The 16,931-nt window shown below is 39.4% G+C and overlaps 1 protein-coding gene across 10 annotated transcripts in view; it reads right to left on the bottom strand.

The window, feature by feature from the left end:
- The window catches only part of NIN (ninein), a 144,027-nt gene that overhangs the window by 22,983 nt on the left and 104,113 nt on the right, over positions 1-16,931 (bottom strand). For 8 of the 10 annotated variants that reach the window (XM_055435410.2, XM_055435409.2, XM_088839716.1 and 5 more), the window contains 6 exons: positions 15,821-16,326; positions 12,586-14,730; positions 11,181-11,306; positions 11,002-11,071; positions 5,867-6,082; positions 2,073-2,186 (listed from right to left, as the gene is read on the bottom strand). In XM_055435410.2, the coding sequence (XP_055291385.1) occupies positions 2,073-2,186; positions 5,867-6,082; positions 11,002-11,071; positions 11,181-11,306; positions 12,586-14,730; positions 15,821-16,326 (3,177 nt within the window). The remainder of the gene's footprint in view (positions 1-2,072; positions 2,187-5,866; positions 6,083-11,001; positions 11,072-11,180; positions 11,307-12,585; positions 14,731-15,820; positions 16,327-16,931) is intronic. The other 2 variants (XM_088839715.1, XM_088839718.1) reach the window with 2 other exon arrangements.

The following is a 16,931-nucleotide window of genomic DNA, read 5'->3' as shown; positions in this document are numbered from 1 at the left end:
AAAACTTTTTGTTTCTTTTCATCATCAACTTTAGCACTACTCAGGGCCAGGTAATTTCTTGTCATGGGGGACTGTCCTATACACTGTAGGATGGTTGACAACATCCCAGGCATTATCTATTAGATTCCAGTAGCACACACTCCCTGCCTTGTATACCCAGTGTGGAAACCAAATGTGACACCAGATACTGCTAAATATTTTGGTGTGCGGAAGCAGTCTCCATCCCCCACAAACACTGCCTTAAAGAGACTGATTGTTTCTTACACTTTTAGAGTTTGCATGTTTTCCATTTCCCTCAGCTTCACCTGGGTTTCAATTTTCAATTACTTACTGTCATGATTTTATGGCTACCTTTAACGTTTTACCTGAAGGTCTTTGGAACAGTATAACAAAACAGATGTTAAGGATTGAATCTTGTCTTCAACTGGCAACAAATTCAGCATAATTTACAAATCTAAACAAGTCAGAAAGATGAAGGAAAATCTATGTACCTGGGCATTGGTTAATAAAGGACTTTTCTCCTTTACTCACTACCTTGCCTCCCTATCCCCAGACCCTCACAAAGCCTGGTACCATTTTGGTTGTCTACAGACTGTCATGTGACTACTGCTGATGCTATTCATGTTTCTTTTCAGTGCAACAGATAATACAAACAAAACTGTTTTCTGAACAAGAAATTATTATGTCATACAGAGCAGCATGTGCTTTCTAGGTCCAAGCTGTATGGCAGCAACAATGAGCTGACACCATCCTACTTCTGTGATCCAAGAGTCCAGGGACCATGAACAACTTCCTACCAAAAGCAAAAGGGCTCACATGCAAGAAAAATGTGCCAAAATGAGGTCCTGATCATCCTGGTTTACTTTCAACTCTGCTCCTTTTGATCCATAACTTGGCAAAATCACAGCACATACATTTCCCATGCTTGGACATGGGACCCATCATTATCATCCGAAAGGTTGAACAGCAGAAAAGGAAAAAGGAGGAAAGTATGCCCAAGTTAATTAGGATAAATTTGGTAATAACAGTCCTGGAATACTTATATAACACAGAAAGGCCTTTTAACTTCTGGAATGTTTATATGGATAGACAGCTTCTACTATGGCTTCTGCTATACCTTGTATAGCAGCATCTGACTGGAAAAGGTTCTTATAAAGCATCCATTAGATACCCGTACTCTATTAGGCACTGGAAGAGATACAAATTCCCTGAGTCTAACAATCTTATTAGGAAATCAAGACTTATGGGTGTCAATTAGGGATCAATGCAAACATAACACATCCAGTGGTACAGACTCATTTCAGCATTCAGAGAAGGACACCTTTACACTCATAGGTTGGACAGATACAAGAGAATTTTATAATCTAAAGATATCATGGTATTAAAGGTGAAACAAACAAAATGGAAAAAATAAATTCTCCTATTATATATCAAGATTGCATAAACTGAGAAATTCATGTACTCACTGAAAAGTTCAGAATAAAGAATAAAATTAGACAATGTTCAGCATATAAATTTTAAGGTGGACTTAAAATTATACTTAAATTAAGTCTTTGCTTGAAACTTGGAAATATGCTTTTTAAAGCCAAATTCATAGGTGAGACCACATCCCTCATATTGTTCTAGAGTCTATTCTTCTGCCCAAGACAGATGCCTCAAACTCACTATGAAAAAAAGGGAGAACCTAGGTCTCACAAATCTGGGTGAATAGTTATTAAAGTTATTAGCAAGAAAGTCACCAGTTTTTTAGGCAAATTTATATTACCTTAACACCTGGCTGGGTGAAGGTAGAGCAACACATTTCTTAAACTGAAGTGGCTGGGATTCATTTATAGTAAATTAATAGAACATCAGCCTACAACACACATAAGTTATATAACTAGAACATTTGGAGAATTAGTGATAGGAGTCTTGTATTGCAAGCCTTGAACTTCACTAAGCAATAAGCTAGTTAACAGGATTCAGTAAAAGGGACTCTCAATGGCTAAAATAAAAAAGATAATCTGGTACACGTTATTCTGTGACTCCCACACATATCTCCTTGCCCCCACCTAAGCTGTACACAGACTTACTTGTTTCATTTTCTCCAATTCATCTTTGAGAAGGAGGTTTTCCTGTTCCACAATGTGAGTCTGTATTTTAACTTCAGAAAGTTCTGCCTCCAAAGAAGACACTAAAGTGGAAGACTAAGAAAAAAGTTAAAAAGTCAAATAACACATTTAGCCTAGAGAAACTTAATAAGGTCACAAAAGGCAGCATTAAGGAAAAAACAGTACATACTCAATGACACACTGTTTTAAGACCATTTGTCCTTGTACTCAATGGAACTAACCAAAGCTATCTTTTAAAAAACTTTCCACTAAAATGGTATAAACATGATTTCTTAAGTTTGTTTTTGAAGATTCTCCACTGTAAAGTTACTATCTTTCTCTGGGGGGCAGATGCTTTGAGACCATGTAAACTGTGTTTTTTCTTAAGCATTTGCTTATTAATCTTAGTGTCTATCAGTGGATTTTATCAACAACAATTACTACTTTGGTATTTGCCTAACGAAGACTTGCTATTTCCTTCCTTCCTTCTACATTTATTAATTGGAATTCTATTGTAAGTAAGATCTGTTATTTCTCTCCCCTTTATTTACCTATTCCATTGTAACAGTATGGACCTATAGATATTCATTTTATTCTGTATTTTATAATTATGCTTATTTTGTGCTATGCTTTATTTTGTTGATCAAATTATTTCAGCTTTGGACATTAGGAGTTTCTTCAGGTTATGTCCTGTCCTTTTGAGATGCGCCATTTTTTTTGGTGGGGGGCACCTTTTTCTTTCTGGCACCATGAGATGGTCCAGGCTCATCTTGAATTGACTCTTCACCAGCCTGGGGATCAATCATCTCTCCAAGAATCCCGGGTTTCTCATATAGGAGAACAGTGTTCAGAAACCAGTATTTGCATGCTCCATTCATATACACACATCTACATTTCTGTATCTGCCTATATACTAAACAAATAATGAGTTTATTCTATTAACTCAAATTCCAATCCAACATCAGAAGGTTCATTTTAGCCTTCCTGGTTTACCCACTTCCAACCTCCTTGTCCCAAAATGAGAAACTCAGTTCTTACTATCTACCATGTATTTACTTATTTGTTCAATTCTGGTATACACAGAGTAGTTCCAGAATCACTAACATACACCCTCAGGAGAAACACATTTAGTGACTACTGTAGCATTTATATACACTTCTTTTTGTCTTAACCTTACCATGTACAGTCAAGATACTAATTTCTAAATTACTTATTTTCTTCCACATCATGGTTATGTTACCCACTCATAATACTGTTAGGTTCACTTGTTAGTGTTTGTGTTCCATTTAGCTCCCCCCTCCCCTGATCTTTATTTTCTGGATTGGTCTTGCTTGTTTCTTTGAGGGGGTATGTGAAGAGTATGTGAAACATGACTATGGTTCTAAGCATCAGACTATATGAAAAGGTTCTCAAAAGTGTCACTCCCTTCCTCATCCCTGCTATCACATTCCCATTCCTCTCTTGCATTCCTTTCCCATTTACCCCCTATACGGAAGCATCTCTTTAGTCACCTGGTTTATCATTCCTGTATTTCTTTTCCAAAAATTCTGTGTTTCTTTTACACAAATACATGTGTATTGTCTAATATCCCCTTCTTTCTTACATGGTTGGAGACATACTAGAGAGACTCTTAGATATGCTTTTCAGATTTTCCTTTTTCACCTATTTCCAGTATGTCCTGGAAATAATTTCATACCAAGAGATCTTTCTCATTAATTCTTTTACTTTTTTTAAACCTGTATAATACTACTCCATGGTGTGACTCCATCACATTTATCCAACAACTCTCCTATGTGTGGGCATCTAGGTTGTTTCCAATATTTTGCAGTTACAAACAATGCTGCAATGAATAACCAACCCTGTGCATGAGAATTTTCATATTTTTGGAGGAATATCTTTAGGGTAAATTCCTAGAAGATTGCTAGCATAAAAGTAAGTATATTTATGATATTGTTAGATATTGCCAAATTTCCTTCCAGAAATATAGTACCAGTTTATATCCCACCAGCAATGTATGAAAGTGCCTGTTTTTCTAAACTTTTGCCAACAGAATATGTTGTTATATTTTTAAATTGTTGCCAATCTCATAGGTGAGAAATGAGTTATCAGTGTTGCTCTATTTGCATTTCTCTAATCTCAGATATGCAGATGACACTACCCTTATGGCAGAAAGTGAAGTGGAACTCAAAAGCCTCTTGATGAAAGTGAAAGAGGAGAGTGAAAAGGTTGGCTTGAAGCTCAACATTCAGAAAACAAAGATCATGGCATCTGGTCCCATCACTTAATGGGAAATAGATGGAAAAACAGTGGAAACAGTATCAGACTTTATTTTTGGGGGCTCCAAAATCACTGTAGATGCTGATTGCAGCCCTGACATTAAAAGACGCTTACTCCTTGGAAGGAAAGTTATGACCAACCTTGATAATATATTAAAAAGCAGGGACATTACTTTGCCAACAAAGGTCCATCTAGTCAAGGCTATGGTTTTTCCAGTGGTCATGTATGGATGTGAGAGTTGGACTGTGAAGAAAGCTGATCGCCAAAGAATTGATGCTTTTGAACTGTGGTGTTGGAGAAGACTCTTGAGAGTCCCTTGTACTACAAGGAGATCCAACCAGTCCATTCTAAAGGAGATTGATCCTGGCTGTTCACTGGAAGGACTGATGCTGAAGCTGAAACTGCAATACTTTGGCCACCTCATGTGATGAGTTGACTCACTGGAAAAGACTCTGATGCTGGGAAAGGTTGGGGGTGGGAGGAGAAGGGGACGACAGAGAATGAGATGGCTGGATGGCATCACCGACTCCGTGGACATGAGTTTGAGTGAACTCCGGGAGTTGGTGATGGACAGGGAGGCCTGGCGTGCTGTGATTCATGGGGTCGCGGAGAGTCGGACACGACTGAGCGACTGAACTGAACTGAACTGAACTGAATTCTGAGTAACTTTGAATATTTTTTCATAGGTTTGAGAGCCATTTTTATCTCTTTTCTTTCTGTGTGACTATTTTGTTCATGCATTTTTCCCATTTTGCTATCAGATTTTGATCCTAAGTCCTTTGATTTTTAAGAGTTCTTTACTCTTTGTGGCATATGATGCAAATATTTTTTTCCCCAGTTTATGAGCTGTCTTTTGACTTTAATTCTGAATGTCTACTGAGTTGTCTCAGTTCAGTTCAGTTCAGTTCAGTCGCTCAGTCGTGTCCGACTCTCCGCGACCCCATGAATCACAGCACGCCAGGCCTCCCTGTCCATCACCAACTCCCGGAGTTCACTCAAACTCATGTCCACAGAGTCGGTGATGCCATCCAGCCATCTCATTCTCCGTCGTCCCCTTCTCCTCCCGCCCCCAACCTTTCCCAGCATCAGAGTCTTTTCCAGTGAGTCAACTCGTCGCATGAGGTGGCCAAAGTATTGCAGTTTCAGCTTTAGCATCAGTCCCTCCAATGAACATCCAGGATTGATCTCCTCTAGAATGGACTGGTTGGATCTCCTTGCAGTATAAGGGACTCTCAAGAGTCTTCTCTAACACCACTAGGCACCACTTATTAAAAAGTCCACCTGTACCCCAGTGATTTCAGAAGCCATCTTTGTTATATACTAAGTTTCATTTGTATCTGGGTCTAGTTCTAGACTTTCTTTTCATCTCTCTACTCACGTGCCAACACTACACTGTTTTAATTATTAGGACTTAAATGTATAAGAAGTTAAATATAAGCATTTCTTTTTTTTAATTGGGATTTCCTCCAGAAAGGCTGTAGAGTAGCTGCAGGCCATACCTGCAATTTACAGTGTTCCAGTTCTTCTTTGAGATTAGACTTTTCTTGTTCCCACTCCTCACATGCACTGTGTCCTGGCTCTTTGTCCTTCTGGCTTAGCATTTCTGCCAGACGTTGATTAAGTTCTTGCAGCTCTTTCTGATTCTGAGAGTTCTTTTGGCTAAGCTCCATATTTTCCAAATCCAACTGCTGGTTTTTGGTTTTTAATTCTGAAATCTAATTAAAATTGAAATAAGTGTTTAAAATTTGTTATCCTACTTCTGCTAAAAGAGCTTATTTAGAGATTGTTTTACCCTCTCTATGTAGATAGTTTATATATATATACACACACACATACACATTTAATAGCAGAAACAATACATACTCATTATTACAAAGTCAATTAGACACTCTTGTCCAATCCCACTCCACAGGGGTAGCCACTGTTCACAGCTGGATGCATCCCCCTCCAGACTGTTTTCGATGCATATACAAACCCATATGAAGGCTTTCCTGATAGCTGAGTTGGTAAAGAATCTGCCTGTAATGCAGGAGATCTGGGTTCGATCCCTGGGTTGGGAAGATCCCCTGGAGAGGGAAAAGGCTACTCACTTCAGTATTCTGGCCTGGAGAATTCCATGAACTGTATAGTTCACAGGGTCATAAAGAGTCAGACATGAATGAGCGACTTTCACTTTCACAGACATATATACACATAGTGTTTTTCTTCTTTAGATAGAAAATTTGCATAATTTCAGATGTTTGGATACTCTGCTTCTCCACTTATAATATATTATAGACTCTTATCTTTCCAAATCAGTGCATTCAGAAACTGCCACATGCTATATTTTTATGTGGCTGTGAGGTATTCCATGTAGCAAGATATTCCATACTGCATTTATCCACTCTCAAATTGATGAAAAAATAATCTTTTGTAAAATTCATTTATACACGGTGGCATTTTCTATTTAGCATCTCATTTTTGGAAGTGGGGCTGCTGGGTTAGAAGGTATGCATATATATTACTGTTTTGATTGACATCCCCAAAATGTGTTTTTCATAGCACTACCAACAATATATAAATATATTCATTTTCTCACTCCCTTTTAATACTGGACGAGATCAATCTTTAATTTTTACTGATCTGATATTCAAAAAAAGGAAACATTTAATTTGCCCTTGAGTGCTGTGATTCATGGGGTCGCAAAGAGTCGGACACGACTGAGCGACTGAACTGAACTGAATCCTTTTGAACTGTGGTGTTGGAGAAGACTCTTGAGAGTCCCTTGGACTGCAAGGAGATCCAACCAGTCCAATCTAAAGGAGATCAGTCCTGGGTGTTCATTGGAAGGACTGATGCTAAAGCTAAAATTCCAATACTTTGGCCACCTCATGCAAAGAGTTAACTCACTGGAAAAGACTCTGATGCTGGGAGGGATTGATTGGGGGCAGGAGGAGAAGGGGACGACAGAGAATGAGATGGCTGGATGGCATCACCGACTCGATGGACATGAGTTTGAGTGAACTCCGGGAGTTGGTGATGGACAGGGGAGGCCTGGCATGCTGTGATTCATGGGGTTGCGGAGAGTCAGACACGACTGAGCGACTGAACTGAACTGAATGAATGATGAGGCTAACTTTCTTTTTATATGTGCTCTTTTTTCTGACTTGACAGTTCATATCAATTATCCACTTTCAATTGGGTTTTACAGTTTGTAAGAGTACAAAATATATTTTGGATGTTAACACCTTGTCTATTTCAAATGCTGAAAATACTCTTTTCCCAGGATGTCCTTGTCTTTTGACTGTTTCACACTGATTCTCAAATGGCCTTTCTTCACACAATTGCACATTGTTGAGATTATACAAATTGGGCATTGAATGGCACATGCTATCTAAATAAATCATAATTCTGTGAAAATATACGTGGACTAACTAGTATTCTATATCTGTAAAACTCTATTCTTAACCTACTGCTTTTAATCATGCTAAAGAAAGAGGAAGGGCTAACCTAAATGAAAACCACATGAGGAGCTGCAGTCATCGACAGTATGGTACTGGCACAAAAACAGACATACAGACCAATGGAACAAGACAGAAAGCCCAGAAATAAACCCAAGCATCTATGGGCATCTTATCCTTGAAAAAGGACTCAAGAATATACAATGGAGAGAAGACAGCCTCTTCAATAAGTGGTGCTGGGAAAATTCGACAGCTACATGTAAAAGAATGAAATTAGAACACTTTCTAACACCATATACAAAAATACACTCAAGATGGATTAAAGACTTAAATGTAAGGCCAGAAACTATAAAACTCTGAGAGGAAAACACAGGCGGTACACTCTTTGACGTAAATCACAGCAAAATTCTCTCTGTCTCACCTCCTAGATTAATGGAAATAAAAACAAAAGTAAATAAATGGGACCTAATAAAACTTAAAAGCCTTTGCACAGAAAAGGAAACTATATACAGGATGAAAAGACAACCTTCAGAATGGGAGAAAATAATTGCAAATGAAGCAACTGACAAAGGGTTAATCTCCAAAATATATAAGCAACTGATCTACCTTAATATCAGAAAAACAAACAGCCCAACCAAAAAAATGGGCAGAAGCCCTAAACAGACATTTCTCCAAAGAAGACATACAGGTGGCTAATAAACACATGAAAAGATGCTCAGCATCACTCATTATTACAAAAGCAAATCAAAACTACAATGAGTTATCACCTCACACCAGTCAGAATGGTCCTCATCATCATTTTACAAACAATAAATTCTGGAGAGGATGTAGAGAAAGGGGAACCCTTATGCACTGTTGGTGGGAATAATAAACTGAAACAGCCATTATGGAACACAGTATGGAGATTCCTTAAAAGACTAAATCTACCATATGACCTAGCAATCCCACTATTGGGCATACACCCTGAGAAAACCACCATTCTCAAAGACACATGTATCCCAACGTTCACTGCAGCACTTTACAATAGCCAGGACATGGAAGCAACGTGGATGTCCATTGACAGATGAACAGATAAAGAAGCTGCGGTACATTTACATAACGGAATATAACTCTGACATAAAAAGGAGCAAATGTGAGTCAGCTGTAGTGAGGTGGATGAACCTAGAGCCTCTTATACAGAGTGAAGTCAGAGAGAGAAAAACAAATATTGTGCATTAACACATATAAATGGAATCTAGAAAAATGGTACTGATAAACCTAGTAGAGAATGGACTTGTAGACACAGCAGGAGAAGGTAAGGGTGTGATGAACTGAGAAAATAGCATTGACATATATACACTATTATGTGTAAAACAGATAATTAGTGGGAAGTTGCTAAATAACAGGGACCCAGCCTGGTATCTGTGATGACTTAGAGATGTGGGACGGCAGGAGGGAAGGGAGGCTCAGGAAGGAAGGGATATATATGTATATATAAAATCATGACTGGTTCATGTTTCTGTATGGCAAAAACCAACACAAAATTGTAAAGCAATTTTCTACCAATTAAAAAAAAGACAAACACATAAGGGACAGAGCTAGTTTTTCATAGGTTTGGTTTAGAGGTTATCATCTCCCCATTTCCACTGATTATAGGGCTTGTATTAAACACCCAGAGTCTAGAAATAATGTATATACATTTTGAAAATAATAAATATATTTTCAAAAAATAGAAACTAATTTAGAATTAGCATGAGGTAAGTTTCCATTTTGATACTGTTCATGGGGTTCTCAAGGCAAGTATACTGAAGTGGTTTGCCATTCCCTTCTCCAGTGGACCACATTCGGCTGTGGTCCATGTGATCAGATCGACTAGTTTCCTATGACCCAGATGTTCAAGCAGGTTTTAGAAAAGGCAGAGGCACCAGAGATCAAATTGTCAACATCCGCTGGATCATGGAGAAAGCAAGAGAGTTCCATAGAAATATCTATTTCTGCTTCACTGACTATGCCAAAGCCTTTGACTGTGTGGATCACAATAAACTGTGGAACATTCTGAAAGAGATGGGAATACCAGACCACCTGACCTGCCTCTTGAGAAACCTGTATGCAGGTCAGGAAGCAACAGTTAGAACTGGACATGGAACAACAGACTGGTTCCAAATAGGAAAAGGAGTACGTCAAGGCTGTATATTCTCACCTTGCTTATTTAACTGATATGCAGAGTACATCATGAGGAACGCTGGGCTGGAAGAAGCACAAGCTGGAATCAAGATTGCTGGGAGAAATATCAATAACCTCAGATATGCAGATGACACTACCCTTATGGCAGAAAGTGAAGAGGAACTCAAAAACCTCTTGATGAAAGTAAAAGAGGAGAGTGAAAAGGTTGGCTTGAAGCTCAACATTCAGAAAACAAAGATCATGGCATCTGGTCCCATCACTTAATGGGAAATAGATGGAAAAACAGTGGAAACAGTGTCAGACTTTATTTTTTTGGGCTCCAAAATCACTGCAGATGCTGATTGCAGCCATGAAATTAAAAGACGCTTACTCCTTGGAAGGAAAGTTATGACCAACCTTGATAGTATATTAAAAAGCAGAGATATTACTTTGCCAACAAAGGTCCGTCTAGTCAAGGCTATGGTTTTTCCCGTGGTCATGTATGGATGTGAGAGTTGGACTGTGAAGAAAGCTGATCGCCGAAGAATTGATGCTTTTGAACTGTGGTGTTGGAGAAGACTCTTGAGAGTCCCTTGTACCGCAAGGAGATCCAACCAGTCCATTCTAAAGGAGATCAATCCTGGGTGTTCATTGGAAGGACTGATGCTAAAGCTGAAACTGCAATACTTTGGCCACCTCATGCGACGAGTTGACTCACTGGAAAAGACTCTGATGCTGGGAAAGGTTGGGGGCAGGAGGAGAAGGGGATGACAGAGAATGAGATGGCTGGATGGCATCACTGACTCTGTGGACATGAATTTGAGTGAACTCCGGGAGTTGGTGATGGACAGGGAGGCCTGGCGTGCTGTGATTCATGGGGTTGCGGAGAGTCGGACATGACTGAGCGACTGCACTGAACTGAAGTTTCCATTTTGAAACTCAGAATTACAACCTTACCATTATTGGCTACGTTTCCAGTGGCATGTGCTATAAATTTCAAATTTAAAAAAAGAAAATTTTAGAATCAGGAAACATTGAGAAATACTTCTTACCTGTTTCTTTAAATTTTCAACCATCTTCTGAACTGCAGCTTTTTCCTGTTTTACAGTTTCTATTTTTTGCCTAAAGGGACAATGAAAATATAACTTAAGAGTTAGGCTTTAAACACTGAAGTACAACAGTTTTAGTCCTTGCAAAAATGCCTTTTAGAATATTTAAGTATATATCTTACCACATTTCTTCCTGAGATCCACTTAATTTCCCTAATTTCAGGTTAGAAATGCTGTCTTCTTCATTTAAAGTAGTAATTTCATTTCTCAAAATAGAATTTTCCTCTTGAAGCTTCTCAGATTCATATCTGCAGCACAGAGATTTTTAAAAAATAGTTATAAAAAGGCCATCATCTGGCATCTTTGGAAAACACTTTCTAGTAACTTCCAATTAAACCCATATTCCATACCAGTTAAAAAGAAAAGCCTAAATTAGTAGTCTCTTGGTACTTGGAAATCAAGCTATGACAGACTGACTTATTTCTTTGGGGAAATAAGGATTTTACTAAAAGACATTAGGGAAGTGTGACTAAAACACTTAAGCATTGAGACAGAAAAGAGACTCAGTACCCATCCTACTTGCTGACTTTCTCATGATGCTTTGAGCAAATAACTCTTTGTATTTCAGTCTCAAGTCCTGCCTGCTCCTCAAAGACAAAAGCCAAATCACTAAAGCTGTATGAGCTCTAGTTTTAAACCCCAAGGTACCTAGAGAAAGAAAATTCACTACATAAATGAAAGGGACATATCAAAACATGTACACTAATGGTTCCCTTCTAATTTCTTTCATCTCATTATGATTTTTGGAACTAAGAATGGTCTAAAATAAAAAGAGGAAAGACTACACCTAGAATTATTTTGCTTTTTTTCCCCAAATCATTAAGATATTTCAGACATGATGTAAGTCCTACAATTTTTTTGAACCACATTTTTTAGAAGACTATTGCTATCATATTTTATAAAGTCAAGTGAGCAGTGGTTCAAATTAGTATCATATCTCTCTTTGTTCTTTCAGCACATTAAAATCTGATAGCTCCTCAGAAAATTGTATGTTCTAAGATGAATTTCCAATATCTATAGAATATCAGCATGCACTTTAAGTGATGTAAGTGAAAAACTATAAGCCATGAAACAACATTTTTTCCCCATATTAGTATAAGAAGAAAGTTCTTATCTACCAAGTGAGTTAATAATACACAAAAGGCATTCATTCTCATATAACTTGTTTCATCAAAATGAGGAAAATACCATTTAGCCAAAGGAAAAAAGTCTGTCCATCCAAATGAAGTGCTAAAAAAGAGTTAAAGATGACATACAATGATGATGCACATGGTTAAACAGCAAACACCCTCCATTATGAATTTCACCCCCCAAATGAACAACATTTATTTCCTATAGAGGAAGGAGTGCCTCCTAGGCTGGGTTATTCTACTTGTTAATACAACACAGAAGCAGAAGGGAGTCTAAAGTACTGCTCTCTTTTTGAAGATTAACAGGTTAGTTTCTCTAGGCATAGCAAGCAGCAGAAGTTAGATTTGGTGAGGTGCTCTGTGAGACTCCGTGAAGTGTAGAAGGTACATACATTACCTCAGAAGCTCAACTTTCTGCTGCATCTCACTGCATGTGATTTGCAGGTCATGCATCATTGCCTTCAGCTCTTCCTCCTTTTCTCCTTGAGAAGGTACATCTTTTTGCTTGACTAAAGCAGTGACTCTTTCCCTCAACTTTCTAGTCAGCTCCTGCAGCTTTTTTTTCTCCCGTTCTAACTCTGCGATGGTGGCCTGGTGCTGAAAATGCTTGTCTTGAAGGCCGAGGAGAGCAGTGTTTTCCTCCAGTATAACTCGGTTCTGTGCTCCAGGCCTGTCTGGATGTGTCTGGAGGGTTCCACGTAGCCAGGCAATGTCATGTGCTTTTACTTTCTCTAAGAGCTGTGTATTCTCCTGTTCCAGGTACTGGGTTTCTTGATACAAATGTTCTTCTATAATATGGTGCGCACTCATAACATTCGGTACACGCTCATCCAGTGTTTGGTTGAGTTCAAAGACCTTTTCATCAAGTCCGACTTCCAGGTTATCTAAATGGGCTTCCCATAAGGAGAAGCAGTCACACTGCAGTGCTGCTCTTTCTCGTAGCTTCTCAATCTTGCCTTGAAGTCTCAACACCAGCACATGCAGTTCCTCGTTTTCTCTTTTGATCTCATTGTAACTCTTTTCCAGGCTAAGGAATGTGTCAGTCATTTCTTCAACCTTCTTTAGCTCATCCTGTAATCTGAACATTTCTGAAGTGAGCTCTTTGTTACTTTCTAGTGCTTCGTCGTAGCGCGTCTCCATTATCCTCAGCTCTTCCTGAAGACATTCGTTTTCTCTACTGGCATCTTCATATAACAGTTTATACTTGGGGGAAGCCTCAGGAATTCTTTCAAGCATCTTCAGTTTCTTTTTTAGCACAGAAACATCAAACAGTAGGTCCTGTTTCTTTTCAGATGCTCGATCGCAGTCTGCACGTAAGATCATGAGCTGTTCCCGAAGCTGGCCGACCTGACTCTTCAGGTCCCAGGTTTCAGTTCTGGTCTCCTCACTGTTTTCAAGCTCGGAAAAACTCTCTATGGATGCTTCAGACTCCTCCACTCTGACCTGTCTCTGACCAGAGCTCGTCCCTGTACTTTCAAGGTCACGGACCTCATCGCCTTGTAGGTCACTGAGAATGCGCTGCGTGGTTCCACCTTCTGCTTGTTTGATTCGGTTTGGCTGTAAAAATGGCTCTGTTTGTTCCACTGAATTTCCAAAGAGCCCAGTAGCTGGTTCATCTAAACAAGAAGACATTATTGACTCTGGTTCTAATTTTTGCAGCCTCTGCTGCAACCTAGAAATTTCAGTTGCCATTTTCACATTTTCCTTCACTGCTCGTTCATGGGCTCTTTGCAGGCTTAAGAGAACATCTCCATTCTCTTCCAACAGCTGTTCTCCTTGCTGAAGCAGGGACATGGCACCATTTTCTTCTGCCTCCTCCCCTCCTATCACCTGACAGCTATTCTGAAGCCTGGAGGGAGGAGACACTACCTGCTCCATTTCCTTGATTTTATTCTGGAGCCTGGAGATTTCTGTGCTCATCTCAGCCCTCTCTCGATCTGCTTTCTCACAGGTTGCTCTGTGGACACTCTCCAGGACCAGAAGCTTGGACATCATTTCCTGCCTCTCCTGGTCATGTTCCCTTTGCAGCCGCTCGAGCCTCTGGCTGACCAGCTGCTCTGAGGTGCCTGCCTGGCACAGGACCTGCTCACGGTCCTTCAGTTCTCTTTCGTGACTGCTCCTCAGCTCAAGTATCTGGCTGGACAGGAGACTCTGCTGACTTTCAGACACGTTTCTCAGATCTTCCAGGTCCTGTAGTAGCTGCTCTCTCTCAACAACCATACTATTCAAATGCTCCTTGTATGTTTTCTCCAGCATCTCTCTCTCCTGGGTGAGGACCAAAGAGGTCGCTTTCTCCCTCTGGAGAGTCTCTTTAAGCTGCTCCTGGGCTTCCGCGCATTCCTGGGTGAGCTCATCCTTCTCAAACTCCCACTGGGACCTCTCCTCACACTGTTGATCCAGGAGCTCCTTCAGCTGTTGGCGGAAGTGCACCTCCAGACTCTGCAGGGCGTGTTCATATCTCTCAGTGACTTTCTGACAATCAGCCTGAAACTGGGCTTCTATCTGAGAGGTTCTTCTATTATACTCAGTTTCCATTTTTTCCCTAAATGTGGTCAACATACAGCATTACTGAAACTGTCATCGACTCCAGAAGCAAACAAAAAAAAAACATTTTCCCATGCATAGAAGAAGCAGCCAAGCAAACAATTTAAATATTTTCTAAAAAATGGTCTTCACTTATTTCTATACTCAGAAGGGATCTCATTTCTGAGCCCCAACAATGGCAGCCATAATTAATTTAAAAGACTCACTTACCTCTCTCTGCATTTAAAAAGATTTAGAAACCAAATTCTCTGGCATATTCCCAGATATTTATGGAGTTTTAGCCAAAAACTTACAGTGCTTTCTCATTAAATGTTCAAATACATATTACCCTAAACCCTAAATGGGAAATATATAAAATTCTTTCATTTTAATTATGTATACCCTGGTGCCTCAGATGGTAAAGAATCTGACTGCAATGTAGGAAATCCAGGTTCAATCCCTGGGTTAGGAAGATCCCTGGGAGAAGGAAATGGTAACCCACTCCAGTGTTCTTGCCTGGAGAATTCCATGGATAGAGGAGCCTGACAGGCTACAGTCTGTGGGGTCACAAAGAGCTGGACAAGACTGAGTGAGTCTCTGTCTGTCTGTATGCAGTTATATAAACCATACATATATGTTTTGCTTTCTATTTAATGAAGTACCACCGAGATAAAGTATGAAGCACCAAAGCCCTCAAAAACATCTGAGGTTTCACCTGGGGAAAATAAGCACAAAATAGTGTTTCATAACCCTGGGAGGAAATGTAACTTTGCCCAGAATCTAATAACTTATAAAAGGCCTTTCTCAGAAAACAACAGGACTAAACGAAGAAGAAATCACATTTGTGATCATCTTATCCTCATCTGGAACCTTAAAAATTATATGTCTGATAAAAAAAAAAAACAACCTTCCTCTTGAAAAAAAGTTTCAATAATCCCAAGGTAGGCTTATATCTAAACAAGGACAAAACAAGTTGAAAAACTAAAAAAGAATTCTAGTCAGTAAGTGGGCTCTTACACCTTCTGATTTTTCAAAGTCCCTTTATTAACTGGGACCTGTGGTGCCCCTGAGGACTGGTGTCCTCTCCTCTGCTTCCCCCACTTTCTTACCTTCCCTCATGTAGTTCCCTTTGGTGTTTTTCCAAGAGCTCTTTTTGCAATTCCTCTTTCTCAAGAATGTGTTTCTCCACCAGGCTTTTCAGCTGCTCCTGGTGAACTTGTTCTAGTTTCTGAGTCAAGCCCCTCACCTTCTCCTCTGTCCAGGCGCCATTTTGAACGAGTTTTTCCCTCTCTCTGTTAAAGCCTTCCTCCACCTGCGCCAGCCTAGCCCTGAGTGCCATCTCGTGTTCCAGCCGCAGCTCCTCCTGCACGTGAGTCTTTTCCTCATCCCATTTGATTTGCAGCTGTTTTTTCTCCTCCTCATGTCTGCAGATAGCCATGTGTTGTGCCTCCTTGAGTACCTCTGTCTGGCCCTGAAGTTCTGCAATTTTATTTTTAAGGTCACTTATTTGTTCTTCTAAGATGTGTACTTCATTCTCACACTTGAGCTTCATGTTCTCCTGCTCCTTTTCAAAGGCAACTTTGGTTTCATCTAGCTGCTTTTCATAATAGTTCACCTAAAGCCAGAAAGTGAAACCACCACAGTGTTATTCAACTCAAGGCCACGGAAAGGTGATGAGGCAGTAAAGACTTTTTTGTTACAAGACATTTCTCAGTTTTCCTATTTTTGCTTTAAAGTAACAGTTCAAAACACGTTAAATAAGATATTTTTAAGGCAGGCATGGTTTGATTTCCTTTGTAAATTGGTTGAATTTTATTAGTTTCTAAACAACTCTGTTAAAACTAACTAGACCTTCACATAGACACTGTATTTCTTCACAGGCATCTTTTCCAACTGCAAACTGAAAGTCTTAATGTAGATAATTATATTCAAGTATTTATTTAACACCTGTCAGGTACTCTGCAGGTCTCATGGGGACACAAGTTGGATAAGACATAGCCCTCTCTCTAGACATGGTTATGCAAATATAAAGAAAGTGTACTACCAGTCAGAATAAAACATATAAAAACATGTATAGGAAAAATACCTACAATGTAACCTCGGGACTCCAAGGAGGTGAAAATCATGTTTGGTTGGGAGAATTCAGGAATATAAGTGGTAGCATTTGATGTAAACTCTGAGGGTTAAGTAGACTCTCAAGAGGTAGAAAGAGATAATAAC

Source organism: Moschus berezovskii, chromosome 9, assembly GCF_049115385.1.
Source record: "Moschus berezovskii isolate FMDL1 chromosome 9, NW_MosBer_1.0, whole genome shotgun sequence".
NCBI lineage: Eukaryota > Metazoa > Chordata > Mammalia > Artiodactyla > Moschidae > Moschus > Moschus berezovskii.
The sequence above is the reverse complement of the archived record's forward strand: the minus strand, read 5'-3'. Positions and strand labels throughout refer to the sequence as shown.